The 27,199-nt window shown below is 47.6% G+C and overlaps 1 protein-coding gene across 1 annotated transcript in view; it reads right to left on the bottom strand.

Annotated features, from left to right (window-relative positions):
• The window catches only part of LOC134929667 (neural-cadherin-like), a 236,307-nt gene that overhangs the window by 164,797 nt on the left and 44,311 nt on the right, over positions 1 to 27,199 (bottom strand). The window contains exons 4-6 of the mRNA XM_063925248.1: positions 22,164 to 22,368; positions 1,414 to 1,525; positions 138 to 387 (exon numbers count right to left, since the gene is read on the bottom strand). Coding sequence (XP_063781318.1) covers positions 138 to 387; positions 1,414 to 1,525; positions 22,164 to 22,368 — 567 coding nt within the window. The remainder of the gene's footprint in view (positions 1 to 137; positions 388 to 1,413; positions 1,526 to 22,163; positions 22,369 to 27,199) is intronic.

Genomic DNA, 27,199 nt, shown 5'->3' with positions numbered 1-27,199 from the left:
ATAGTAATGAAGCTGATATGGCCTTGGTGGTCTCATGATTACAAAGTGGACATCAATGTCTTTTTACATAAGGTTAATACAACCATAAGTGAATTTACCCTAGTTATGGGTTTTGGAAGTAATAGTAACGTCCTTACGTAGTTTGTGAGAACACAGGAGCTTCGTCATTGATATTGGCCATGCGTAGGCGCACAGACGCCGTTCCTGTACGAGGGACATTTCCTTTATCCACACCTACTACCACAAACTCATACATGTGGTTGGCTCGCTCATAATCTAGTCGCTGGCTGGAATGAATGACTCCTTGTGATGTGATGGAAAATTCAGAGCTCTGAGTGAAGTAGGAAATCTCTGCGTTGTTTCCGGAGTCACAGTCCTGTGCAGTAACTAATATACAAAACACCATGATTACAAATAGGCATAGACATACACAGAATAACCCCATTTCCCATTTTCCCACAATCCAAAACTATATTGGTAAAATATTCCCTGTAAAGCGCTGCGGAATAGCTGTATGCTCTATACATGATAATAAATATGATTGGTTGTGTGCCTACAAACAATTGTAACCTAACCTAACCTGTATCCTAACCTTGAATGTATTTACAACCCCTCACTATGGGGGAAATTCAGACCTGATCGCTGCTGTGCGTTTTCACACAGCGTGCGATCAGGTCTAAACTGCGCATGCGTATGCACCGCAATGCACAGGCACGTTGCACCGGTTCAAATCGGATCGCAGCTCAGCGATGGGTTTGTGCGAAGGATCCGTTCGCACGGGCGTTCGCAAGGAGATTGACAGGAAGAAGGCGTTTGTGGGTGGCAACTGACCGTTTTCTGGGAGTGTTTGGATAAACGCAGGCGTGTCCAAGCGTTTGCAGGGAGGTTTCCTGATGTCAATTCCGGTCCCGGACAGGCTGAAGCGTTCATAGTGGCTGAGTAAGTCCTGGGCTGCGCAGAGACTGCACAAGATCTGTTTGTACAGCTCTGCTACACATGCGATCGCACACTTGCACAGCCAAAATTCCCTCCCCCTGTAGGTGGCAACTATCTGCTCGCAGCAGTGCAAAAATCGCTTGCTAGTGATCAGGTCTGAATTAGGCCCTGTGTACGTACTTAAAAATAGAGAGTAAGTGCTATATTACAGGGACTGCAATCACTATAAGCGGGTGTATTATGGCTGACCGGCGGTCGCCAACGGGTTCTATTCCCACTCTTTGGGTGTCGTGGACACCCACGCGTGGAAATAGTCCCTGTTGGTCAGCATGCCAACCATCGGGATAGTGAGGGGGCGGGATTTTGGTGGAGGTCATGTGACCGTCATACCACCCCTATAAGCACACGATCTAGGATGGATTTGTAAGACTTTGTAAGAGGAGTAAATCTACAGACAAACAAGACGAGCCTTCCTACCTTGTAACAGGGATGTGCCCACAGGAATATTCTCTAAAATATTGTCTTGGGTGTAAATAGACCTGAGGAACTCGGGAGAGCAGTCATTATCGTCAGTGATGTGAATCAGTACCTGAGATACAGAAATATAACATTAATGTGGGAGATGTATTAAACCTCCGAGAGGAATTAAGTGGAGAGGTTGCCCACAGACTGTTCTAGATAAATGATAGCTAGAAATGTGATTGGTTGCTATAGGCAACATCTCCATTTTCTCTCTCTTGAAGATTTGGGAGACAGGAGCGTTGATTAGTAACAGAATATCATTTCTCTTACGTCCTAGAGGATGCTGAGGTCCACATTAGTACCATGGGGTATAGAAGGGTGCACGAGGAGCCATTGGCACTTTAAGAGTTTGAGAGTGTGGGCTGGCTCCTCCCTCTATGCCCCTCCTACCAGACCCAGTTTAGAAAATGTGCCCGGAGGAGCCGGTCACAGCTAGGGGAGCTCTCCAGAGTTTAGTTTTAGAGTTTATTATTTTACAGGGAGGCTGCTGGCAACAGCCTCACTGCATCGAGGGACTGAGGGGGAGAGCAGTGTCCACACTGCGGGGTCTGAGCCACCGTCTCCTCTGACTGGACACTGAGCTCCAGAGGGGATAGATCGTTCCCTGCCGCAGGGGATCGCTCACCCCAGCAGCATGCCGCCACCCCCTTGCAGAGCTGAAGATTGTGGCGAGTGAGTCACCGACCCCCCTAGCAAGCGGGGGGCCGGTGTGAAGATGGCGGCATCAGGGTAGGAGCGCAGTATTAACTGCACTCCGGAGGCTCAGCGGTACATAGTGCGGCGCTGTGAGGGGCGCCCTGAGCCAGCGCCTATACCCTACACTGGTCATACAGCCTGTCGGGGTACCCAGATCTCAGCCAGCATCAATCCTCAGGCCAGTATAATCCTGTGAAGAGCGGGAAGACAGCGCCATTTTGGGGGCGAGGCTTTTCCTCAGAGCGGACCCAGCAGCGTTTCAGTGACTTTTTCCTGCCTGCACAGCGCTGACAACGAAGAGCAAGTCCCTCCACAGCAACTCCAACTATCTATCACGGTACCAGGGGGTTGTAGAAGGGGGGGGGGGGGGTGGAGGCTGCATAATGACTGTGTAACCTATTAAGGTGCACAGTCAGTACTGATAGGGGGTCTCCCTTTGTATTAAAAGCGCTGTGTGCGAGACTTCCAGTTCCGGCGCCCATGTGAGGAGAAGCTGATTGCTGCAGCTCTCCTGCACCCTCGGTAACCGGAGCACACAGCGGCTTTTCTCCGCGCCTGGCGCACACTACCTGTGGGAAGGTGCTGGGGATTGGATGGAAAGGTTTCTGTCCTCCCCCATGCCCCCTAAAGCCCAGAGATCGAGGTCTGAAAAACGGCCGGGGGAATCCAAGATGGCCGCCGCACCTAACACACAAATGAGTCTGCAGGCTGCTGGCAGCATTAAACAGGCTTCTGCAAAACACATTTCTCCCTCAGGTGAGCCTGACTGTTCCCCTGCCTCTCCAGTGACTTATGCTGATGTAGTGAGAGCTGTTAGGGATGCCATGGAGCCTATCATGGATGCACATGCTGCTAAAATGCAGCAGGCAGTAAAAGATCTAAAATCCCAAATCAAGCAGTTATCTAAGACTGTTCTTACAAATGAACAAAGGCTGGGGGAGACTTTTCAGGATGTTGGGGATCTTAAGCACAGATATGATGAGCTCCAGAAATCTCACTTCCAGCTGCTGAACAAGGTTGACGATCTTGAAAATAGATCGAGGAGATCGAATCTTCGGGTGCTGGGGCTCCCTGAGTCACTGAAAGGTCCTGATTTGACTCTTTTTTTACAAACGTCCCTCCTTGATTTACTGCATATCCAAGATGAACGCACTGGCTTAGTTATTGAGAGAGCCCACAGACTGGGTCCCCCACGTTCTTCACCTAATAGCAGACCACGTGTGGTTATATTTAAATGTCTGAACTTTCTCCATAAGGAGGCAATATGGACGGCATCCAGGAGGCATAAGAATTTACAATGGGAGGGAGCTTGTTTGGCCATTTTCCAGGACTACTCCGCGGAGGTTTCCCGGGCACGTTGGGAATTTACCCCCCTTTGCTCCCGTTTGGTAAAGGCGAATAAAAAATTTGCTCTGCTCTTCCCTGCAAGACTACGCCTGTTTGATGGAAATTCTTTCCAGGACTTTACAAATCTTGCAGATGCAGAGGCTTATGTTTCCGAGGCATCCAAGGCAGATGACGACTCCTCTCAGGCGGATGACACCCTGGATCGAGATGGCTGAGTATTGCTCCTCGACTTCTCTGTTTCCGGTTATGTCTGCCAATTTAATTATTGCTGTAGAATCTGCTGCAGGTGTTTTTTCCCCAAAAAAAGAGACTTTGGTCTTATACAGCGTGCTGAACCTTTTTGCCTTGTTTTATATTTTAGATTTTTCTTATTCATCTGTTGTCTTTTTGTGGCTATGTAATCTTTCTAGAATGCTTATATATGCTTAGCGGAGATATCTCCCCCTTCTTCTTATGTGACAGGCTGCGTTTTTCTTTTTCTGTAACATGCTCTGTGTGCTCTGATACTTTCTTGTTATTTTTCCTATGTATATTTTCATATATTATGTTGCCGAGGGTGGGTAAGGGCACCCCCTCCCTCATTTTTTCCTCAGGTTTTCAAATTCTGGCTGGCTCATTGGCGGTCTATGACGGCCTCTGTGCTTGCTTGAACCGGTTGTTCTTGTTTTCTGAAGTTATGATTGTCCTTAGCAGGACTTTCTTTCACAATGTTAATGTTATATTTTGTGTGTTTTCTATGTCTCTGTCCCTCTTTTCTTCTCCCCCTCCCCTTCTTCTCCCTATGTGTCCACCCCGGTATGTTTTGTATCCGTTTTTCGGCGGCTGTAGATATTATGGTTACTGCGCAGGTTTTCAGGTTTTCCCAGTTCATTTGATGCATGGCTAGTTTGAGTGTCGGCACGTGGAATGTGGGAGGGATCAACTCCCCAGCTAAACGCAGAAAGATTTTGCTCTATCTTCGGAAGGTGGGGATGGATGTTGTTTTCATTCAGGAATCTCACCTTATGCCAAATGAGGTGGTAAAACTGAACACTATGGGTTGGTCTGTGGTAGCCTCTTCCTCCTTCTCTTCTAGGCTAGGGGAGTGATTATTTTAGCACGGCACACGGCCCCTATCTCTGTCCATGCGATTTTAGATGACACTCAGGGTCGGTATGTACTGGCCGATGTCACATTGTATGCATCCAGGTTCCTACTTTGTAATATTTATGCCCCCAATCAGTACTCTAAGCAATTTTATACGAACATGGTCACTAAGCTACTAAGCTACTCTGAAATTCCCATAATCCTGGGTGGAGATTTTAATTTATATTCCTCTCCAACCTTGGATAAATCCCCCCCCCCTCGCGCTCCCCCCTCGTTACCACATATTGGTATCCCATATATTTGCTCGCAGTTGTCCTTAGTGGATGTGTGGCGCGGGTGGTCTTCTGTTTGCCGGCGGTCGGGCTCCCGGCGCTCAGTATACCGGCGCCGGGAGCCCGACAGCCGGCATACCGACACTTATTTTCCCTCATGGGGGTCCACGATCCCCATAGAGGGAGAATAAAATAGTGTGGCGCGCGTAGCGCGCCACCGTGCCCGTAGCGTGGCGAGCGCAGCGAGCCCGCAAGGGGCTCATTTGCGCTCGCCACACTGTCGGTAAGCCGGCGGTCGGCCTCCCGGCGCCGGTATGCTGGTCGCCGGGAGCCCGACCGCCGGCCAGCCGTAGTGAACCCGTGTGGCGCGCATGCTACCTATTAGAAAGAGAATTTACATGCCTCTCAGCTGCGCACCACACGTTCTCGAGGATTGATTATCTGCTGTTATCTGACTCCTTTTTCTCAAAAGTGGCTGACTCTAAAATTGAGGATATCAGTATTTCGGACCATGCTTTATGCTGGATGAAATTGATGCTCCTCTCAGAAAAATCCCCTTTTCGCTCCTGGCACTTCCCCTCTCATTTAAGTGGCTCTCTGAAATTCCGCTCCTCATTAGATGCAGCGTGGCTGGATTATCATACGCACAATGGAGAAACTCTGAGCGATGATCCTGCTCTTTTCTGGCAGGCGTCAAAATCAGTTATTCGGGGGCACATTATGTCCTATAGTAAAAAAAGGGATTTAGATTTAAACTCACAATATTTGGAAGCCCAGGCGGCTCTTACTCACTCTTTTCAGGAATTTAAATCCTCCGCCTCCCCTTCTACTAGGGAACGGTACCTTACACAAAAAACACTGTTTGATACCCTCCTTTCTCAAATGGAAGCTAAATATTCATTTTCAAGAGACTGTGGCATTTACAGATATGGCAACAAGTCTGGCAAACTGTTATGTTATCCCGTTTGTTAAAAGGCAGACACCCTAAAGTGGTCATTCACTCTCTGCTCACCCAAGGTGGGGACAGAGTACGGACCTCGGCCGAGATTGCTGAGGTGCTACAGTCTTTTTATACCACTCTTTATGCACGTCCTGTTATTAACCAGACCCACAAGTCTAGCTTTTGGTCTTCTACTGATCTGCCTCAAATGTCAGAGTCGCACTGTACCTCTCTTTTTGCACCTATCACCACTGAGAAAGTTTCTTTAGCAATAGCTGGACTGAAGACTGGGAAGACTCCGGGCCCTGACGGTTTCGCCAATGACTACTATAAAATTCTATCTACTAGACTGTGCGAACCTCTTTCTGTATTATTTAATTCTTTTATGCAGGGTGCTTCCTTGCCCCAATATTTTAATTCCGCAGTCATAAAGGTTATCCCGAAGCCCGGCCGGGATCCTGAGTCTCCCAGTTCTTATCGTCCGATCTCCCTTCTAAACACGGATTATAAATTGTTCACTAAAATCCTCTCTAATAGACTCAAATTCATAATCCCTGATATAGTTCATACAGACCAGACTGGATTTGTCTGGGGTCGGCAATCAGTGAGCAATATCCGAAAGGTCTTGACTGTTATGCAGGCCTTTCAGCTTTCCAAACCCACTGACACTAATGTATTATTGTCACTTGATGCCGAAAAGGCGTTCGACCTGGTCACCTGGGACCATCTGTATGAAACGCTCCACCGCTTTGGTGCACCTGAGGACTTTGTCTCTCTTATTTCCCGATTATATGAATCTCCCTCCACTCAAGTTTTGGGGAATGGTATCCTCTCATCCCCTTTTCTTATCCAGAGTGGCACACGTCAGGGCTGCCCCTTGTCACCTTTATTATTTGCCTTAGCTTTAGAACCCCTAGCTGTTTCCCTGAGAAATTCTCCCAGATTTAGAGGCATAAAAATAATGGACACCATGGTAAAATTATCACTGTATGCTGACGACATGCTTCTATTTATTTCTCAGCCTGATACGTCTATCCCTGCGATTGTCTCCCTGATTGAACAATTTGGTTCCTTTGCGGGATACAAAATTAATATATCTAAATCCGAGCTTCTCCTCCTTTCAGGAGACTCTTCCCTCTTTCCATTACACCCGGTCCTGTCCTGATTCCCAGTGGCTCGAGATAGTCTTAGATATTTAGGGGTTCAGATCCCTACTTCCCTCCCGGACCTATATGCGGTTAATTTTGGTCCTATTTTATCCAAGGTGTCTAAAATCCTCACAGACTGGGCGTCTCTGCCCTTGTCTCTTATGGGTCGCGCAGAAGTTATTAAATCTGTTGTTTTTCCCAAGATTGCTTATTTTCTTCTTATGCTCCCTATTGCCCTTGTTGAGAAAGATGTCCTTTTTCTTAAACAGTGTTTCACTAGATTTCTATGGGCAGGTAAACGACCAAGAGTCCCCTACGCTAGGTTGCAGCTATTACGTGAAGAGGGAGGTATGGGAATCCCGGATCCTGTCCTATTTAGTAGAGCAGCGATGTAGCGGTATATCACAGACTGGCTTTGGGGCAGATCAGTATTTACGAATTTGCCACTTGAACTGGCCGTATTCCATCCTTTCTCCCCTGCTGCACTCTTACACACCCCAAACTCCCGTCTCCCATCTGAGATAAAACATAATATTTTATTTTGGCATACATATCGAGCATGGCAGGGCACTCACACTAAAGCCCAGAGAAAACCTGACACCTCTCTTCACACTACATTTTGGGGTAACCCATGTTTCCTTCCTGGCCTTGATAACGCACATTTTTTGAGTTGGAGAGAAAAGGGGATCGCAGCTATTAGAGACATATACGACCCAGGAGGCAACGCAGTGCTTTCTTTCTCTGATATCCAGATAAAATTCGGTATTTCCCACCGGGAATTTTTTATGTACTTGCAGGCTAGACACTTTGCTCAATCCCAGTCTCACCCAATGATTTCTGAGGCTACCACAGACCCGCTGCGCACATTAATGGTGCTTACTAAAGATTGTCCTTACCATCTTAGTTACTTCAGAAACACCTTTAGGGTCTCATGTAGAGAGCGGCTCTGGAATTCCGCGTTGTCTTCATGGTCCAGAGATATCCCCAATATGGGATCGTGCGCTGAATTGTTAGATAACATTTTACCCACTTTAAGGTTCTTATACTCTGCCTCTTTGCAAGAGGTTCACTTGAAGACGCTCCAAAGGGCATACATAGCACCCAATCAGAGGGCACACATGGTCCCAGACGACACTGGCTGTTGCATCAAATGTACTGCGCAGAGTGCCACCTTGTACCACAATATGTGGTCTTGCCGGAAAATATCTAAGTTTTGGTACAAGGTGGTCGCTTATCTCAACACAGTATTTAACTTACGGTTAATAAAACGCCCGAAGGCTTGTTTGCTACTTGATTTTAGGGAGTGGTCTCTTGGGCCTGAAGATAGAGATATTGTTCCGGTACTCTCTGTTATCCTGACAATTGCCAAGAAACAAATTCTTAATAATTGGATCAAACCGTCCACCCCTTCTTTGATGGCTGTGAAACACATGACCCTCCGGATTATTTATTTTGAGAGGCGTGCTACTCTTCCTGATATTGAATTGGGGGTCAGGCGGTTTGCCAAGAAGTGGGAGAAGTATATTGATACTCTAGACCCGGTTGTACAGTCGTTCATTTATAAACTTTTTGAGACCACAACGTGGTATCTATATAGACAAACTGATAGGGCCTCTTGACAACCTAGGCCCATGTACTGTTCCTTTGGGACCTCCTGCTGTTTTCTTAGGAAATGCAATTATATTAATTTTAATACCCCATGCTGTATGTTTAGTCTGATGCCATATGGGTACTGAACCTTCTCTTTGGTTAGAATGGCTAACCATGCCTGAATTACTTCTTTAATATTTTTACTTAAGACGTCTTTGGCCGCTACTCATTCATGATATGATTATACTTGTATTGTTTCCCCCATTTGTTTCCCCCCCCCCCTCCTGTCTGTCTTCTTTACTGACCTCTCGGGTATACTGATGTCCTGTGAATCCTCAGGTAGAATTGTATGCTTAGCCTTAGGTATATGGTGATTTCTTACGCTGAGACGCACGTCGGTAATGTCATCATCATTTCCTAGACCTCATGTAGGTTACGATTGTTTATCCTTTACCTCTTACTCGAGCCTACAATTACCGACTATGTATCTGTGATTTCACTGATGTGGCTTAAAAGCACTTTACGATGGATTATTGTAACTATACCGGTTTCTCTCCGGTTTTTGGTATGTCTGTATCATGAAGGTCTTCCCTGTTCTTGTATTTCTATAAAAAATCTAATAAAAATTGTTGAATTAAAAAAAAAAAAAAAGCGCTGTGTGTGCGGGTTGGCTCCAATCTCTGTGTCTCTCTTGCCTTTCTTGGGGGTGGAACTTGGGGGTGGAACTCTGTCTGCCCACCCCTGTGTGTATGTGGAGTGTCTGTGGTCTCCATTAAGCAATGTCCAGGGACTCTGTGTCACATGCTGCAGAGGATATGTTCTCTCAGGATGATCCCATTCCATGTAATCAGGATTGCACTGGTTTAGCACAGATTCCAGCAAGGGAGCCTGAGTGGTTATCCTCTCTCAAATCTATGATTTCTCAGATTACTAATAGGGTTGCACAAAATGAATCTGCAACTCAGGCTTTACAGAACTCTATGGCAGTCTGGCCCAGTTCTGGTACATCAGGGCTCCTCGCTGTATATTCCCATAAACGTGCTCTTGCTCAGATCATGCAGGATGATACCGATACCGACTCTGATACTGATACCGACTCTGATACTGCAGACGGTGACGGGGATGTGTTGCGGGGGGCTACATCACTTGCAAAAGGGGTGCAGTTGATGATAGAGGCTATTAGGGATGTGTTAAATATTGGTGATACAACACCCGAGCAGGTTGAGGTGGCTTACTTCACTGAAAATAAGAAAGCCTCGCTAACCTTCCCTGCGTCAAAGAAATTAAATGCTATATTTGAAAAGGCTTGGGAAAACCCGGATAAAAAATTCCAAATACCTAAAAGGGTTCTGGTAGCGTTTCCTTTCCCGGTAGAGGATAGGAAAAAATGGGAAAACCCGTCTATTGTTGATGCGTCAGACTCTCAAAAAAGGTGGTTTTACCTGTTCCAGGATCTACCGCCTTGAAAGAGCCGGCTGATCGTAAAATTGATAATACGCTCAAATCCATGTACACGGCTTCTGGGGCAATACTACGTCCCAGTGCCAGTGCTTGGATTGCCAAAGCTATAGTAAAGTGGTCAGGCACGTTACTTGAGGATTTGGATACTATGGAGAAATGTGATGTTGAATTGTTTTTACGTAACATTCAGGATTCGGCAGGATTTCTGCTAGAATCCATGAAGGACCTGGGTTCCATGGCTGCGGGGATTTCCTCCATGTCAGTATCAGCTCGTCAAAGGCTGTGGTTGCGCCAGTGGTCTGCCGACGCGGAATCCAGGAGAAGTGTGGAGACCTTACCCTACACAGGTCAGGCTCTCTTTGGGGAAGCATTAGATGCGTGGGTAAGTCACCCTTCCTTCCCTCAGCTACACATGCTCCGAAGAAACCCTTTTCTTCAGTTACGCCACAGTCCTTTCGGTCTAACAAGCCCAGAAAGGCAAAGCCGTCCAACACCTTCTTTCGGGGAGGTCGGCCCAAGTTCAAGAAACCTGCGGCTGCAGGGTCCCAGAAACAGAAACCTGCTTCAAGTACACCAAAGTCCTCCGCATGATGGTGGACTGCACGCCCCGGAGGTGGGGCCGGTGGGAGCGAGACTCAGACATTTCAGTCATGTCTAGGTGTCCTCCGGGCTGGATGTCAGCGTCCGGGGTCGCTGGGGCCGCGGGGCTGGCTTCACAGGTGGCTTGTGGGCAGCAGCAGAGGAGGGCTGCCGCACCCGGTCTGTGGGCAGCGGTAGCTGCGTTGAGGGGGTTCACTCGTGGCGGCGGGACGCCGCTGCAGCGGGTCTCTCTTGCCAGAATGGTTGCTAAGAGACCAGGGGCAGTGAGCTGTGTGGCTATGCAGAGAGGTCTGCATTACTGGGCGCCGCCATGTTGGAGACAAAGTCTGAGGCTTAGTTTTGGCTTCCTGTTTCTTCCAGCCAATCCAGGGAGAGTTCTCCTTATAAAGGGGGGCTGGTTTATGACAGGGAGGCCAGTGTTTCAAGTTACAACCCTGTTGTAGGTGCTTTAGCCCTGTGCTCCCAGGAGTCTTGCCGTATTCTGGTTCCTCCTAACCCTGCTTAGCCGGTTCTCAGTTGCTGCTGTTGTAGCCCTGCCGTTCCTAACCTACTGCTGCCTGTGGAAGCGCTCCTGGAAAACCCGGTCCAGTTAGACCCTTTGGGCACGGACGGCCTCGGTCTTTCTGCCTCGTCTTTTAAGCCACAGTCCGCAGATCTTTGTCTCCAGCCACGTCTTTGAACCACCGTCCACAGTTCCGCTGTTCATTATCTACAACCTCGTCTTTCAAGTCACAGTCCAACGTTCTTTGTCTCCAGCCACGTCTTTGAACCACCGTCCACAGTTCATTATCTACAACCTCGTCTTTCAAGTCACAGTCTACCGTTCTTTGTGGCCATCCACGTCTTTAATCACCATTCACAGTTCCACAGTTCATTATCTACAGTCTCGTCTTTCAAGCCGCAACCCGCAGTTCTTTGTCTACAACTACGTCTTTAAGTCATTGTTCACAAGCCACAGTTCTCTACCTCAGCCTCATTCTCAAGAGCTACAAACTCACTGACTTTTAGCCCCGCCTACGTTCTTCATTGCCCCTTGTCCCATGAGAAGGAACTACATCCAACCCCCTCGTCTTATTCATCTGCAGACAACTACTTCCTTGGGCAAGTCTCAGCTGCCGGATCCTCAAACCTTGCTAGACGTGACGGTAAGCACTGGCCCCATGGATCCGACGGGTGATCAGGCCTCAGGAGGTGATTCAACTGCAGATATCTGGTCTCGCTTGAGTAAGCAGGAGGCCACACAATCTCAAATTGTGCAGTTCATACAGAATATGTCCGAACATCTCGATTCTCTCTGTGTTGCCATGACAGCCCCTCAAGTATCTACGGCTGCTCCCACATTAGCACCTCCGGTCCTGCTTCCGCCTGTACCAGTACCACTTCCACGGTTACATTTGCCATCACCCAGTAAGTTCGATGGGAATCCAAAACAATGCCGCGGGTTTCTTAATCAGTGCGAAATCCAGTTCGAACTACAGTCAGCCAACTTCCCATTAGAACGAACCAAGGTAGCCTGTATAATTTCTTTGCTTACTGGGCAAGCGTTGGAATGGGCTTCACCTTTGTGGGAGAAGACGGATCCCATCCTGTCTAACTATTCAGAGTTCGTAGCCACCTTTTGAAGAATCTTCGGCGAACCGGGCAGGACTTCTGCTGCCTCATTGGAGATCCTGCGCCTGCGTCAGGGCACACGTACGATCAGTCAGTACGTGATCCAGTTTCATACTCTCTCCTCAGAACTGAACTGGAATGAGGAGGCTCTCATTGCAGCTTTCTGGAGCGGTCTCTCCGAAAAGATCAAAGATAACCTAGCAACTCAGGACGTACCGGATAAGTTGGATAAGTTAATTTCCTTCTGTAATAAATTAGACCTGAGGTACAGAGAACGCTGTATGGAGAGATCGCGGTCAGATCGTCCTAAGCCTCAAGTCGTTCTTCCGCCAAGACCATCATCACCAGCTACCGAAAAACCCATGCAGAACAATCGTTCCTGTCTCTCCAACGAAGAACGTCAGAGACGGCGACAAGGGAACCTATGCCTGTATTGTGGTGCATTAGATCATTTTGTTAAATCCTGCAGTCAACGTCCGGGAAACGCCCGCTCCTAGCCTGTGCCGGAGAGGTCAAGCTAGGAGAATTCTTAGAATTACTTGCCAAGAAAGAGTCTGTCTTGTTAACTCACCTGGAGCTCCCTTCTTCTTCTCTTCTCATCCATGCACTACTTGACTCCGGAGCCGCCGAAAGCTTCATTACATCAGCTCTGGTTAAACGATCGGGAATACAAACGGTCCATTTGGATCGTACCATTTCAATTACTGCGGTGGATGGAAGTCATATTCCTGAGGGAATCATATCCTTTCATACTATCCCTCTCAAGATGAAGGTCGGAGTTCTTCATTCGGAAAATATCTCTTTTCTTGTAATTTCTAAAGCCTCTCACGAACTGATCCTAGGATTTCCATGGTTAATAAAACACAATCCCCACATAGACTGGCAAACCATGGATGTTCTCTCTTGGGGACGAAACTGCTTCCAGAACTGTTTGCCCTCAGTAAGACCCCTCGGTTCTTCCAGCCCTTCCAGCCTTCCTGTGGAATACCAGGCCTTTCAAGATGTTTTCAGTAAGCATGGGGCAGACACCTTGCCTCCGCATCGCACTTGGGATTGTCCCATTGATCTGTTACCAGGCAAAACTCCTCCCCGAGGTCGAACCTACCCTCTCTCACTCCCTGAGACACAAGCCATGTCGGAGTATATCCGGGAGAATTTGGATAATAGGTTCATCAGGTCTTCCACCTCTCCGGCCGGGGAGGGGTTTTTCTTTATCAAGAAGAAGGATGGGGGTCTGCGGCCCTGTATTGACTATAGAGGTCTCAACGACATAACAATTAAGAACAGATATCCGTTGCCTCTAATTCCAGAACTATTCGACCGTGTTAAAGGAGCTACTGTTTTCTCAAAATTGGACTTACGGGGGGGGGGGGCTACAATCTTATACGTATTCGCCCAGGTGACGAATGGAAGACGGCATTTAATACCCACGACGGGCATTACGAATACCTGGTAATGCCTTTCGGCCTGTGTAATGCCCCAGCCATCTTTCAAGAATTTGTTAACAAAATTTTCAGAGATCTCGTCTATGACTGCTTCGTGGTATATTTGGATGACATCCTCATCTTTTCTAGGGATCTGAAGACCCATCGAGAACAAGTCAAAGAGGTTATAACTCGTTTACGGAGGAATCAATTATTCTGTAAATTAGAGAAGTGCACCTTCGAAGTACCCACGATTCCATTCCTCGGTTACATCCTCTTGGGACAGAAGTTACAGATGGACCCCGCTAAAGTGCAGGCGATCCAGGATTGGTCGCTTCCAGCTACCCTTAAGGGGGTTCAACGTTTTCTGGGATTCGCTAACTTCTACCGAAGATTTATTCAGAATTATTCTTCTGTCATAGCTCCCATTACCGCACTAACTAGGAAAGGAGCAGATCCTGCCAGTTGGTCTCAGGAGGCTTTAGAAGCCTTTTCATCTTTAAAGAAAGCCTTTGTGACCTTCCCTGTCCTTCGACAACCTGATCTCAGCCGTCCGTTCTTGGTGGAGGTTGATGCCTCCACTGTAGGAGTAGGAGCAATATTGTCCCAGCTCTTCGAGGACAAGAAGGTCCATCCCTGTGCGTTCTTCTCGCGAAGATTTTCTCCCGCTGAACAGAACTACGCTATTGGGGAACAAGAATTACTAGCAATTAAGTTAGCCTTTGAGGAGTGGAGGTATTTGTTGGAGGGAGCTCAGCATCCAATCTCGGTAACCACGGATCACAAGAACATCCTATATCTACAATCAGCTCGATGTTTGAACCCACGCCAAGCAAGATGGGCACTCTTCTTTACCGGTTTTAACTTTAAACTTAGTTACCGACCAGGTTCCCTCAACAAAATGGCAGATGCATTATCTCGTTCCCTAAGTTCTGAAGAACCCTCTGATCGTTCAAAAGAGAAATTTATCTTGGAGTCCACCTCTTTCTCAGCAACTAATACTTCTCCACTTCCTCCTCCTGGAAAAATATTCGTTGCACCAAATCTTCGCAAGAAACTTCTTACATGGGCTCACTCCTCCTCCTTCATGGGCCATGCGGGTGGTCATAAAATGTTCAAATTTATTCAGCGCTCCTACTGGTGGCCTCATCTCAGGACTGACGTTCAGGAATTCGTGGCTGCTTGTCTGAAGTGTGCCCAACATAAAAGTCCCAAAGGTCCTCCAGCTGGGTTACTCCATCCGTTACCTGTACCGCAAAGACCATGGACGCATATTTCTAAGGACTTTATTACTGATTTACCTGTGTCTGGCCGACAAAATACTGTGTGGGTCATAGTTGACCGGTTCTCTAAAATGGCACACTTCGTTCCCCTGGCTAGTCTTCCATCAGCATCCCAGTTGACAAAATTATTCGTAGCAGAGATTTTCCGACTCCATGGTCTACCGCAGGAAATCGTATCTGATAGAGGTCCTCAGTTTGTGGCCAAGTTTTGGAGGTCCCTATGTTCTGCTCTCGGTGTGAAATTAAATTTCTCCTCAGGATATCATCCCCACACAGATGGTCAAACAGAGAGAGTGAACCAGGACCTGGAGACATTTCTGAGTTTATTCATGTCCTCCTCTCAGGACGACTGGCTGGACTTTCTCCCATTTGCAGAATTTGCCCATAACAATCTCTATCATTCTGCTACAAAATCTTCTCCATTCTTCATAAATTATGGTTATCATCCAAAAGTTCCTGATTTCCAACTTCTACCTACGCTCGAGGTTCCTGCCGCAGAATCAGCACTTCGACAGTTTACCGAAACCTGGAGACAAGTTCACAAGGCCCTGCTTAAGACATCAAAGTGGTATAAGACCTATGCGGATCTGAAGCGAAAAGCTGTACCAAGTCTTAAGGTAAGAGATCGGGTTTGGGTTTCCACACGTAACCTAAGGTTGAAGGTCCCTACTAAAAAGTTAGCTCCCAGATTTATTGGGCCCTACCCAATCGAAAAAGTATTAAATCCTGTGGCTTACAAGGTGAAGTTGCCTCCGCATTTAAGAATCCCTAATGCATTTCATATTTCTCTTTTAAAACCATTGGTACTTAATCGATTCAGAGCTGCTCTACCTAAATCTCCCAAGATCCCATCAGCACAAGGAGACGAATTTGATATTCACAAGATCCTCGACTCCCGCAGATGATATGGTCGCCTCCAGTACCTTGTTGATTGGAAAGGATATGGACCTGAGGAAAGGTCTTGTGTAGGAGCAGAAGATGTCCATGCTCCAAGACTTCTTCGGACATTTCATGCCAAGTTTCCAGCTAAACCATATAGGTGTCCGGAGTCCACCCTCAAAGGGGGGGTACTGTCAGCGTCCGGGGTCTTACCGGTATGCTGGGGCCGCGGGGCTGGCTTCACAGGTGGCTTGTGGGCAGCAGCGGAGGAGGGCTGCCGCACCGGGTCCGTGGGCAGCGGTAGCTGTGGTGAGGGGGTTCACTCGTGGTGGCGGGACGCCGCTGCAGCGGGTCTCTCTTGCCAGAATGGATGCTAAGAGACCAGGGGCAGTGAGCTGTGTGGCTATGCAGAGAGGTCTGCATTACTGGGTGCCGACCATGTTGGAGACAAAGTCTGAGGCTTAGTTTTGGCTTCCTGTTTCTTCCAGCCAATCCAGGGAGAGTTCTCCTTATAAAGGGGGGCTGGTTTATGACAGGGAGGCCAGTGCTTCAAGTTACAGCCCTGTTGTAGGTGCTTTAGCCCTGTGCTCCCAGGATTCTTGCCGTATTCTGGTTCCTCCTAACCCTGCTTTCAGTTACTGCTGCAGCCCTGCCGTTCCTAACCTACTGCTGCCTGTGGAAGCGCTCCTGGAAAACCCGGTCCAGTTAGACCCTTTGGGCATGGACGGCCTCTGTCTTTCTGCCTCGTCTTTCAAGCCACAGTCCGCAGATCTTTGTCTCCAGCCACGTCTTTAAACCACCGTCCACAGTTCCGCTGTTCATTATCTACAACCTCGTCTTTCAAGTCACAGTCCACCGTTCTTTGTCTCCAGCCACGTCTTTAATCACCATTCACAGTTCCACAGTTCATTATCTACAGTCTCGTCTTTCAAGCCGCAACCCGCAGTTCTTTGTCTACAACTACGTCTTTAAGTCATCGTTCACAAGCCACAGTTCTCTACCTCAGCCTCATTCTCAAGAACTACAAACTCACTGACTCTTAGCCCCGCCTACGTTCTTCATTGCCCCTTGTCCCATGAGAAGGAATTACATCCAACCCCCTCGTCTTATTCATCTGCGGACAACTACTTCCTTAGGCAAGTCTCAGCTGCCGGATCCTCAAACCTTGCTAGACGTGACACTGGACCCCTGGGTGCAAGATATTGTGTCCCAGGGGTACAGGTTGGAATTTCAAAATCTCCCTCCTCACCGATTTTTCAGATCAGGCTTGCCAGCTCTGCTGGCAGACAGGACTGTCCTGCAAGAAGCCGTCCAGAAGTTGGTGGAGGCACAGGTTATTGTGCCAGTACCACCCCACATGCAGAACAAGGGTTACTATTCAAACCTTTTCGTGGTACCGAAACCGGATGGTTCGGTTAGGCCCATTCTGAACTTAAAAATCACTAAACCCCTTTCTGAGGGAGTTCAAGTTCAAAATGGAGTCCCTAAGGGCGGTGATGTCAGGTCTGGAGGAGGGCCAATTCCTAGTATCCCTGGATATCAAGGATGCGTACCTCCACATTCCGGTTTGGCTGCCGCATCAGGCTTATCTGCGTTTTGCACTGTTGGACTGTCACTTTCAGTTCCAGGACCTCCCATTCTGTCTCTCCACAGCACCGAGGGTGTTCACCAAGGTGATGGCGGAAATGATGATTCTCCTCCGCAGACAGGGGGTGAACATAATTCTGTATCTGGACGATCTCCTGATAAAGGATAACACTCACGACTCAGCTTCTCAGAAAACATGGTTGGATCCTGAATCTTCCAAAGTCACATTTGGTACCAACCAGAAGATTGTCCTTTCTGGGAATGATAATCGACATGGAAGTGCAGAGGGTGTTTCTCCCAGCGGAAAAGGCGCTGGTGATTCAAACGATGGTCCGGGATGTCTTGAAGCCAGCCCGGGTGTCAATTCATCAGTGCATTCACCTTCTAGAGAAGATGGTGGCCTCGTACGAGGCTCTGCAGTACGGGAGGTTTCACGCTCGGTCCTTCCAACTGGATCTCCTAGACAAGTGATCGGGATCCCATCTACACATGCACCAGAGAATTTGTCTGTCACCAAAGGCCAGGATTTCACTCCTCTGGTGGCTGCAATTACCTCACCTACTGGAGGGCCGCAGGTTCGGGATTCAGGACTGGATCCTTCTAACCACGGATGCAAGTCTCCGGGGCTGGGGTGCAGTCACTCAAGGGGAAACCTTCCAAGGAAGGTGGTCAAGTCTGTAAGCCGGCCTGCCGATAAACATTCTGGAACTAAGAGCCATCTACAACGATCTCCTCCAAGCGGCCCATCTTCTGAGAAATCAGGCCATTCAAGTGGTCGGACAATGTGACAACAGTGGCTTACATAAACCGACAGGGCGGAACGAAGAGCAGAGCTGCGATAGCAGAGGTAACAAGAATCATCGTCTAGGCAGAAAAGCACGCGTTGGCGCTGTCAGCAATCTTCATTCCGGGAGTAGACAACTGGGAAGCGGACTTCCTCAGCAGACACAATCTCCATCCAGGGGAGTGGGCTCTCCATCTGGAGGTGTTCAAGGAGGTAACATATCTTTGGGGCGTATCCCAGATCGACATGTTGGCCTCTCGTCTCAACAAGAAGCTTCAGCGGTATTGTTCCAGGTCAACGGACCCGCAAGCAGTGGCGGTGGACGCCCTAGTGACTCCGTGGGTGTTCCAGTCGGTGTATGTGTTTCCTCCACTTCCACTCATCCCAAGAGTTCTAAAGCTCAAAAGGAGAACAAAGGTTCAAGCGATCCTCATTGCTCCAGACTGGCCAAGAAGGGCTTGGTTCGTGGATCTTCTGGATCTACTGCAAGAAGAGCCGAGGCCTCTTCCTCTTCGGGAGGATCTGCTGCAGCAGGGGCCGTTCGTCTATCAAGACTTACCGTGGCTACGTTTGACGGCATGGAGGTTGAACACATGATACTAGCTCGGAAGGGCATTCCGAACAAGATTATTCCTACCCTGATACAGGCTATGAAAGGAGTAACGTCTAAACATTACCATCGAATTTGGAAAAAATATGTATCTTGGTGTGAGTCTAAGAAATTTCCTGCGGCGGAGTTTCAACTGGGACGTTTTCTCCTCTTCTTACAAGCTGGTGTGGATATGGGCCTTAAGTAGGAGTCTGTGAAGGTCCAGATTTCGGCCCTATCCGTTCTCTTCCAAAAACAATTGGCTGCCCTCCCTGAGGTTCAGACCTTTTTGAAGGGAGTTCTGCACATCCAACCTCCCTTTGTACCGCCTATGGCGCCTTAGGACCTTAACGTGGTGTTGCAGTTCCTCCAATCGGACTGGTTCGAGCCTCTACAGGAGGTTGAAGTCAAATTTCTTACGTGGAAAGCTGTCACTTTGTTGGCTTTAGCTTCTGCTAGACGGGTGTCGGAGTTGGGGGCTTTGTCCTGTAAAAGCCCATACTTGATCTTCCACGAAGATAGAGCTGAACTCCGGACACGTCAGCAGTTTCTTCTGAAGGTTGTGTCGGCGTTTCATATCAACCAACCTATTGTGGTGCCAGTGGCTACTGACTCCTCAATTTCATCGAAGTCCTTGGATGTTGTAAGGGCTCCGAAAATATATGTGAAGAGGACTGCTCATCACAGGAAATCGGACTCTCTGTTTGCCCTGTACGATCCCAAGAAAATTGAATGTCCTGCTTCTAAGCAGATGATCTCTCGCTGGATCAGGTTCACTATCCAGCATGCATATTCTACGGCAGAGGGGGTCTCGGCGTTTCAACTTTGCTGAGCAGCAACTTGGTCTGGGTCGAACACGTTTGCTAAGTTCTACAAGCTCGATACTTTGGCCTCTGATGATCTGAAGTTCAGTCAATCAGTTCTGCAGGAGCCTCCGCGCTCTCCCTCCCGTTCTGGAAGCTTTGGTACATCCCCATGGTACTAATGTGGACCCCTGCATCCTCTAGGACGTAAGAGAAAATAGGATTTTGGTTACCTACCAGTAAATCCTTTTCTCGTAGTCCGTAGAGGATGCTGGGTGCCCGCCCAGCTCTTCGTTTTCCTGCTATCGTTATTTGGTTCAGTACAACTTCGTTTTAGTTGAGTACTGCATTGTTTCTTGGTAAGTAATGTTTCAGCGGTTGCTGAGTTTTCAAGCTAAGTTGGCTTGATGTGCCTGGTATGTGTGAGCGGGTATGAATCTCGCCACTATCTGTTAAATCCTTCTCTCGAAGATGTCTGTCTCCTCGGGCACAGTTTCTAGACTGAGTCTGGTAGGAGGGGCATAGAGGGAGCAGCCAGCCCACACTCAAACTCTTAAAGTGCCAATGGCTCCTGGTGGACCCGTCTATACCCCATGGTACTAATGTGGACCCCAGCATCCTCTACGGACTACGAGAAAAGGATTTACCGGTAGGTAACCAAAATCCTATTTTTTTATATTCAAAAAAGTGGTAAAATTGTAACTGAATGACACGACACAGTATGACAGTTACGTGATGCGGCCCACGTCCCGGTGGTGTAGATGCTGGTAGTTAGGTAACACCATTTGGAAGCTCAGCCCTAGCCACCACCCCCTGTGTTTAGCAGTAGCCGCCACCACCCACTATCTCAGCCCTAGCCGCCACCCCAGGCGGGTTAGAAGTGGGGTAGAGGGCATTTGAAAATCGTGATTCCGCAGTTGGTCATGTGACCGCCGGCATCCCAACGACCAGCATTCTTTATTACTACCCGACATTTAATTATCGAATATGCATGAATATATGCTTACTACAACAGCTCTTCTGAAAAGAACTGTCCCTTGCAAAGAGAGGACCAGGGCCAAGGCAGGGTACTTTTAGGGGGTGTTGCCTAATTGCAGAAGGTGTGGCCACATTCCCCTTAGAAAAAAAAAGTTATGTGCTGTTGCGCGCTAAACACGGGGAGCATTATAAGCACCCAGGCACGGGCAAATCCAGGGGTGGGGTTAGTGTGGTCGCCACACACAACCGCATAGGCAGAGTAGACTTCTGCTTCTGCTCAGCAGCCTCCCTGTTCACACTGGACTGCTGCTGCTTACGAGTAAGAGGGGGGCAAGGGGTCCAGGCCCTTCCAACCGGAAGCCCAGGAGAGGATCTACGGGTTTATGACCTGGGAGTCTTATTGCCCATGCGTGGCCATCAGCTGCGCAATCATCAGGTGATAGAGAGGGTCTTGTGGATTCCTCTCAGGAGGGATTCTTGCAAAATGAAGCCCATAGGGTTCCACAGGCAATGCCATCTGTAGATTGTGCAGAAGTACCGGAATGTTTAGCTTTCCTGAGTTTGCCGCTTATGAGTACATTGCCATCCCATGAAATTCTATGGGGACTGCTGTGCTGCAGACCCATTATAACACATCCAGCAGGTTTCTGAGGTTTGATAGCATTATTAACTTTGATACATCCCACCCCAAATCCTTTACTTGGAGTGTTCTGAATGTATGTGTAAGTGAATCTCTCTTACCATATATATGTACACACACTAAACTTTTGTCCAGTGGCGGATTTCCCACTAGGCACGTGCCTAGGGGCGGCACTTGCTGGGGGCGGCACACCAGGCTGATTAGGGTCAGGTGATTCTTTTTTTTCATCTTTATGACTTATTTTTATTATAATTTATTTAGAAAATGACTGGGGTGGGACGATGGGCAGCAAATTGTGGTCCAGGAGTAGGTAGTAGAATGAGGCTGGGGCTGCTTTTGTGGTCTCCAGGCATCCCTACTGGTACCCGAAATGAAGGGGGCAATGACGTGATTTGGGGAGGGAGGGGGACAATAATGTGCCTAGGGGCAGCCTGACCCCTAAATCCACCCGTGCTTTTGTCCTTAATCCATCCCGAGGGTCACAGGTTAGTAAAATGTGGAACATATTGGGCTCTGAAAGGCCACTAAACTGGTTACAGTATAGTACATTTTTCCCTATAAATAAAAGGTAATGTTAATAATATTGCGGAAATACTGTATACAGTGAAGATGAGATGAGTGTTTAATCGTTATTACAGCAGGAATTGGGCAGGGATTGATGTGACTGATGAGACTTTATGTACAGAGCAGAATAGGTTTTTATTAAAGAACAATATTAATTTGTGACATTTGTAATCTTTAAATGTTTTCAACTGTTGTTGGTTCATTATTGTAATTTATGTGAAACACTAGATATGATTGAGCAGGCTATTAGTGAATTATTTTTGATCCTGTTACCCAGTGGGAGCAGAGTTGGCGGGGAGGGGAGGCTTCCTGGAGAGCTGGGTCTCTTCATCCTATAAGTTTCTTGCACAGAAAATAGGGTTCCTGAATTTTATTTCCTTGTCTCAGTTACTATTAATGCCCATTTAGCGGTGGGCCCGGTACCTCAGTGACACTGCTGAATCCGCTCTCCGCCTCCAGGGCTTTCACCAGCAAGTGGTACAGATGATGTTCACTCTCGTAATCCACAGCGTGCGTCAGGCTCAGCTCTCCGCATTTCTGGCTAATAGTGAACAGGCCGCTTGGATTCATCAGCAAGGTATAGATGAGGGGTTTTCCTTGGAAGGATATAGCTTCCACAACTGCTATCCTACAGGGCAAAGGGAGAACAGTCTGAATGAAAGGTTTGATTACATCACTGTGTTAACAACTCCTCTTTCGCCACACAATACTAGAATGCCTGCTGAATCTGTCTCCGCTATATGCATAGAACCCCCATGACAACGAAAGAGGGAGGCAATAGATTACACAGGTAGCGATACGCAAGCTCAAACTAGCTATTTATTATACAAAGGGTTGTGAAAAAATGTCATAGTTTACGGTATTTAACTATTTGTTCCTTTTTTTAAAGTGTAATAAATGGTAATATTGGGCCTGATATAGAGGTGCATGCAATGTTGCTGTTGGATACAGTGGAGCAATTTTGGCACTGAGCATGAGCCAAAGCCGCATTGCGCACGCACAGCAAATGATTAGTATTGCGGACGCACAGAGGATTTCTTTGTAAAGTGAGTGACAGGCAGTCAGTGTCTGGTGGAGGTAACAGGGGGATGGCTAGAAACATGCAGGTGTGTCAGGAGCGTTTGCTGGGAGTTCTCTAGTCAGCCACTGCCAATTCATTCAATGAACCTTAGGAGAGCCTCTCTGTATGAGACAGCATAGGGTGAACCATAGTTGCCTACCCTCCCTCATTCTGCAGGAGACTCCCTGAAATAGCAGCAATCTCCCTCACTCCCTGAATAGTCCGGCAATCTCCCTGATTGTAGCTTACCCCCATTATGCAGCTGTTACATTCTTCGGGGGGAAATAAATCAGAGATACATACATTCAAATGGGATCATCAGTGCCATTTCCCTGCATTGGGTATAAGGCACAATGATCCCTATGGCTACATACATTTTAAATAAGGTTTCTCATGGCCACTTACAGTATATGGAACCTCTTGTAAAGCACAATACACGAACAAATCCTGAAAAATATCAGTGTCTTTTCATCAAAAAGTAGATCTTACTAACGCTGGGGCTCATTTAAATTTGGATGTAAGTCATTTTTATGACACGGCTCTCCGGTGTAGCGGTACGTGACCGCGCTGAGAGGTGTCACTTTCACATCTCCCTGAAATGCTTTTTCAAAAGTAGGCAAGTATGGGGAGAACGAAATCACAGCTGCGCATGCACTGCGGGCACCTCTGTATCCGGCCCAGTGTCTCAACATCTGAGTATTACAGGATGAGTGCAAACAGTCACAGAAGGGCTGTAGCAGGTCACATCCACGGCATGCTCCCAGATCATGTACATTCCCTAAGTCACAAACACAGGCCGGGTCAGGAGCAGGCAGGTAGCTGAGTACAGACACAACTTAAGCCTACACCTTCTGTTACATGTTGCACATTTTTGATAAATAAAGGGTCTATTTATTCAGCTGCATTCAGCCAAACTGGCTCTCGCAGGTATTCAGACCATTCTATCAATCTGAGTTTTCTCCAGCCTTATCCTATTTAAGCCCTTACTTATCAACGGGGGTCATTCCGAGTTGTTCGCTCGTTGCCGATTTTCGCTATGCTGCGATTTGTTGCAAAATGCGCATGCGCAAGGCACGCAGGGTGCATGCGCTTAGTTATTTAACAAAAAAACTTAGTAGATTTGCTGTGGATCCTGCGGCGCTTTTCAGTCGCTATGCTGATCGGTGTGTGACTGACAGGAAAGGGGCGTTTCTGGGTGGTAACTGAGCGTTTTCCGGGAGTGTGCTAAAAAACGCAGGCGTGTCAGGGCGTTTTTGTGACGTCAAACCAGGAACTAAACGGACTGAGGTGATCGCAATCTAGGAGTAGGTCTGGAGCTACTCAGAAACTGCAAGGAAATGTTTAATAGCAATTGTGCTAATCTTTCGTTCGCTATTCTGCTAAGCTAAAATACACTCCCAGAGGGCGGCGGCCTAGCGTGTGCAATGCTGCTAAAAGCAGCTAGCGAGCGAACAACTCGGAATGAGGGCCCATGTTTCCATGAACTACTATGGGGCTGCGATTCATCAAGTGCCGGAGAGGATCCCCCACTGGGTAAAAGCGTTATGTATGTAGTCTATCTATACATACTATACTTGACAGTGGCACCAGCATTAGGTTGCCGGCTAATGGAGAATTTGTATAGGTGAGAGGTGGCTTTTCCCCATTAATAAATCAGACCCCATAGCTGAAATGCTTGGAGAATGTGGCAGTAACAGACAGGTGGCACACAACATCAATATCTATTCCAGCAAAGAGGAATATTAAGAGGTCTTAATGCCACTTCGCTTTTTGCCAGTGGTATAATGTGGATGTTACACTAATAGTATCTTTTGAATCACTTAACTAGTCACTAAACATCTGTGTTGTTGGAATATGTGATGTGTGTTGGTGGTGGTGGGATGCAGGTTATAACAGCAACACCAGGGGAGACCAATTGCATTGAAGAGCACAAGGTCTTAATCAGATGTTTGGGTTATTTGAATTGCAGCAGAAGTAGTTTGTACAGCTGTGCTCACATTTATACAATGCAGGTATTCTGGATGAAGCAGAGCAAAACATACAAAGGAACAGCCAGTCATGTATGTGGGTGGCGGTGATGTAATACAGCGGTATATCCTTACATCTTCACTCGGTCTCTCCCAGTGGACCTCTTCCCCCTCCCATGTGAATGGGAGCTCACTGGATCTGGTCTTCACTCACCGCTGTGATATTTCTGATTTCTCCAACTCTCCATTTCCCCCCTCAGACCACCACCTACTCTCCTTTAACTTATCTCTCTCTGCTACTCCATCTCTACCTCCTAAGGCTGCCTTCCATACACTGTCAACGGGAGCCGTGTCGCATCAACACGGCTTCCGTTTACACTGCACAGCTTACCGGGTTGAACTCGTGTTCAACCCGGCAAGCTACCCGGGTAGGATTCCCGGATCAATTTGCAGGGGGGGCCGTTTCCACTAGAAAAAAACACGGGTAAATGCGCCCCCCCCGTGCATTTACCTGTGTTTTTAGAGCTAGTGGAAAAGGGGTATAAGCGGTCACACTTAAAGAACCTCATATACTCCCAGTCTTGCAACCCCCGGCGCCTCTTTGCCACTCTCATCTTCCCCCTCTGCCTACCCTCACCTCGTCTCCCCCCCTCACTCTCTGCTCTTGACTTTGCCGCTTACTTCACATCCAAAATTGACTCCATACGTCAGGACATCACATCCCACCAAAAAAACAGCAACCAGCCACCTCCTATTCCTTACCACCCCTCTCCTTCCCTCTTACCAACTCTTACATCTTTCTCCCATGTATCTGGTGAGGAAGTCATGGCCCTCATTCGTTCCTCACCCCCCTCCTCCTCCCCACTTGACCCTATCCCCTCCCGCCTCCTCCCCTACCTCTTTCTCTCTGCCTTCTCCCATCTTGCCCACCTCCTCAATATCTCCCTCTCATCAGGCACTGTCCCCTCTTCCTTCAAGCATGCACTCGTCTCCCCTATCCTTAAAAAACCTGCCCTTGATCCAAACACTCTCTCCAACTATTGACCCATCTCTCTACTTCCTTTTGCCTCCAAACTCCTTGAGCGTATTGTCTATAACCGCCTGACTGCCTTTCTTTCCTCCCACTCACTACTTGACCCATTCCAGTCTGGCTTCCGTCCTCTCCACTCCACTGAAACTGCCCTCACAAAAGTCTGCAATGATCTCCTATCTGCTAAATCCAAGGGTCACTACTCTTTGCTTATTCTTCATGACCTCTCTGCTTCTTTTGACACTGTGGACCACCCTCTCCTTCTGCAAATCCTTCACTCCCTTGGTCAGCGTGATACTGCCCTCTCCTGGCTGTCATCCTACCTCTCTGAAAATTCTCTGGTCTGATGAGACCAGGCGTCATGTTTGGAGGAAACCAGGCACCGCACATCACCAGGCCAATACCATCCCTACAGTGAAGCATGGTGGTTGCAGCATCATGCTGTGGGGATGTTTTTCAGCCGCAGCAACTGGGAGACTAGTCAGGATAGAGGGAAAGATGAATGCAGCAATATACAGAGACATCCTGGGAGGCTTTTTGTTTTGATATTCTGATGGATAGGAGTTTTTTTATATTTTCATTTATAGTATGTCACCTATGCCCCATTATAAATCTGGTTCTCTCATGTGTACACCCGAATGGCGCCTTCGGGTGGCAATTAAGTTATCAGTGTTTGATTTGGGGTATTCTGTATGTCATTGTTTTTAATATATCCTGCTATTTTTCCATTTCTCATGTCCTATGGCTTGGTGGCTGATCTTTATTTTGTCATTTATACACTATTTATGCTCTCCTGTATTATTCCTCATGTTTGTCTTACCAATCATATGCCTCTTTAACGTCTGTGTATAACTTTTTAAATTTCCAATAAAAATTACACAATTAAAAAAAAAAAATACAGAGACATCCTGGATGAAAACCTGCTCTAGAGCGCCCTTGACCTCAGACTGGCGTGACGGTTCATCTTTCAGCAGGACAACGACCCTAAGCACACAACCAAGATATTAAAGGAGTGGCTTCAGGACAACTCTGTGAATGTCCTTGAGAGGCCCAGCCAAAGCCCAGACTTGAATCCGATTGAACATCTCTGGAGAGATCTGAAAATGGCTGTGCACCAACGCTTACCATCCAACCTGATGGAGCTTGAGAGGTGCTGCAAAGAGGAATGGGCGAAACTGCCCAAAGATAGGTGTGCCAAGCTTGTGGCATCATATTCAAAAAGACTTGAGGCTGTAATTGCTTCCAAAGGTGCATCAACAAAGTACTGAGCAAAGGCTGTGAATACTTATGTACATGTAATTTCTTAGTTTTTTATTTTTATTAAATTTGCAAAACTTGCAAAAAAACTTTTTTCATGTTGTCATTATGGGGTATTGGGGGTCATTCTGAGTTGATAGCGCGC

This window comes from Pseudophryne corroboree, chromosome 5 (genome assembly GCF_028390025.1).
Source record: "Pseudophryne corroboree isolate aPseCor3 chromosome 5, aPseCor3.hap2, whole genome shotgun sequence".
NCBI classification, from domain to species: Eukaryota; Metazoa; Chordata; class Amphibia; order Anura; family Myobatrachidae; genus Pseudophryne; species Pseudophryne corroboree.
Note: the sequence above shows the minus strand (reverse complement) of the source record. Positions and strands in the feature narration are given on the sequence as shown.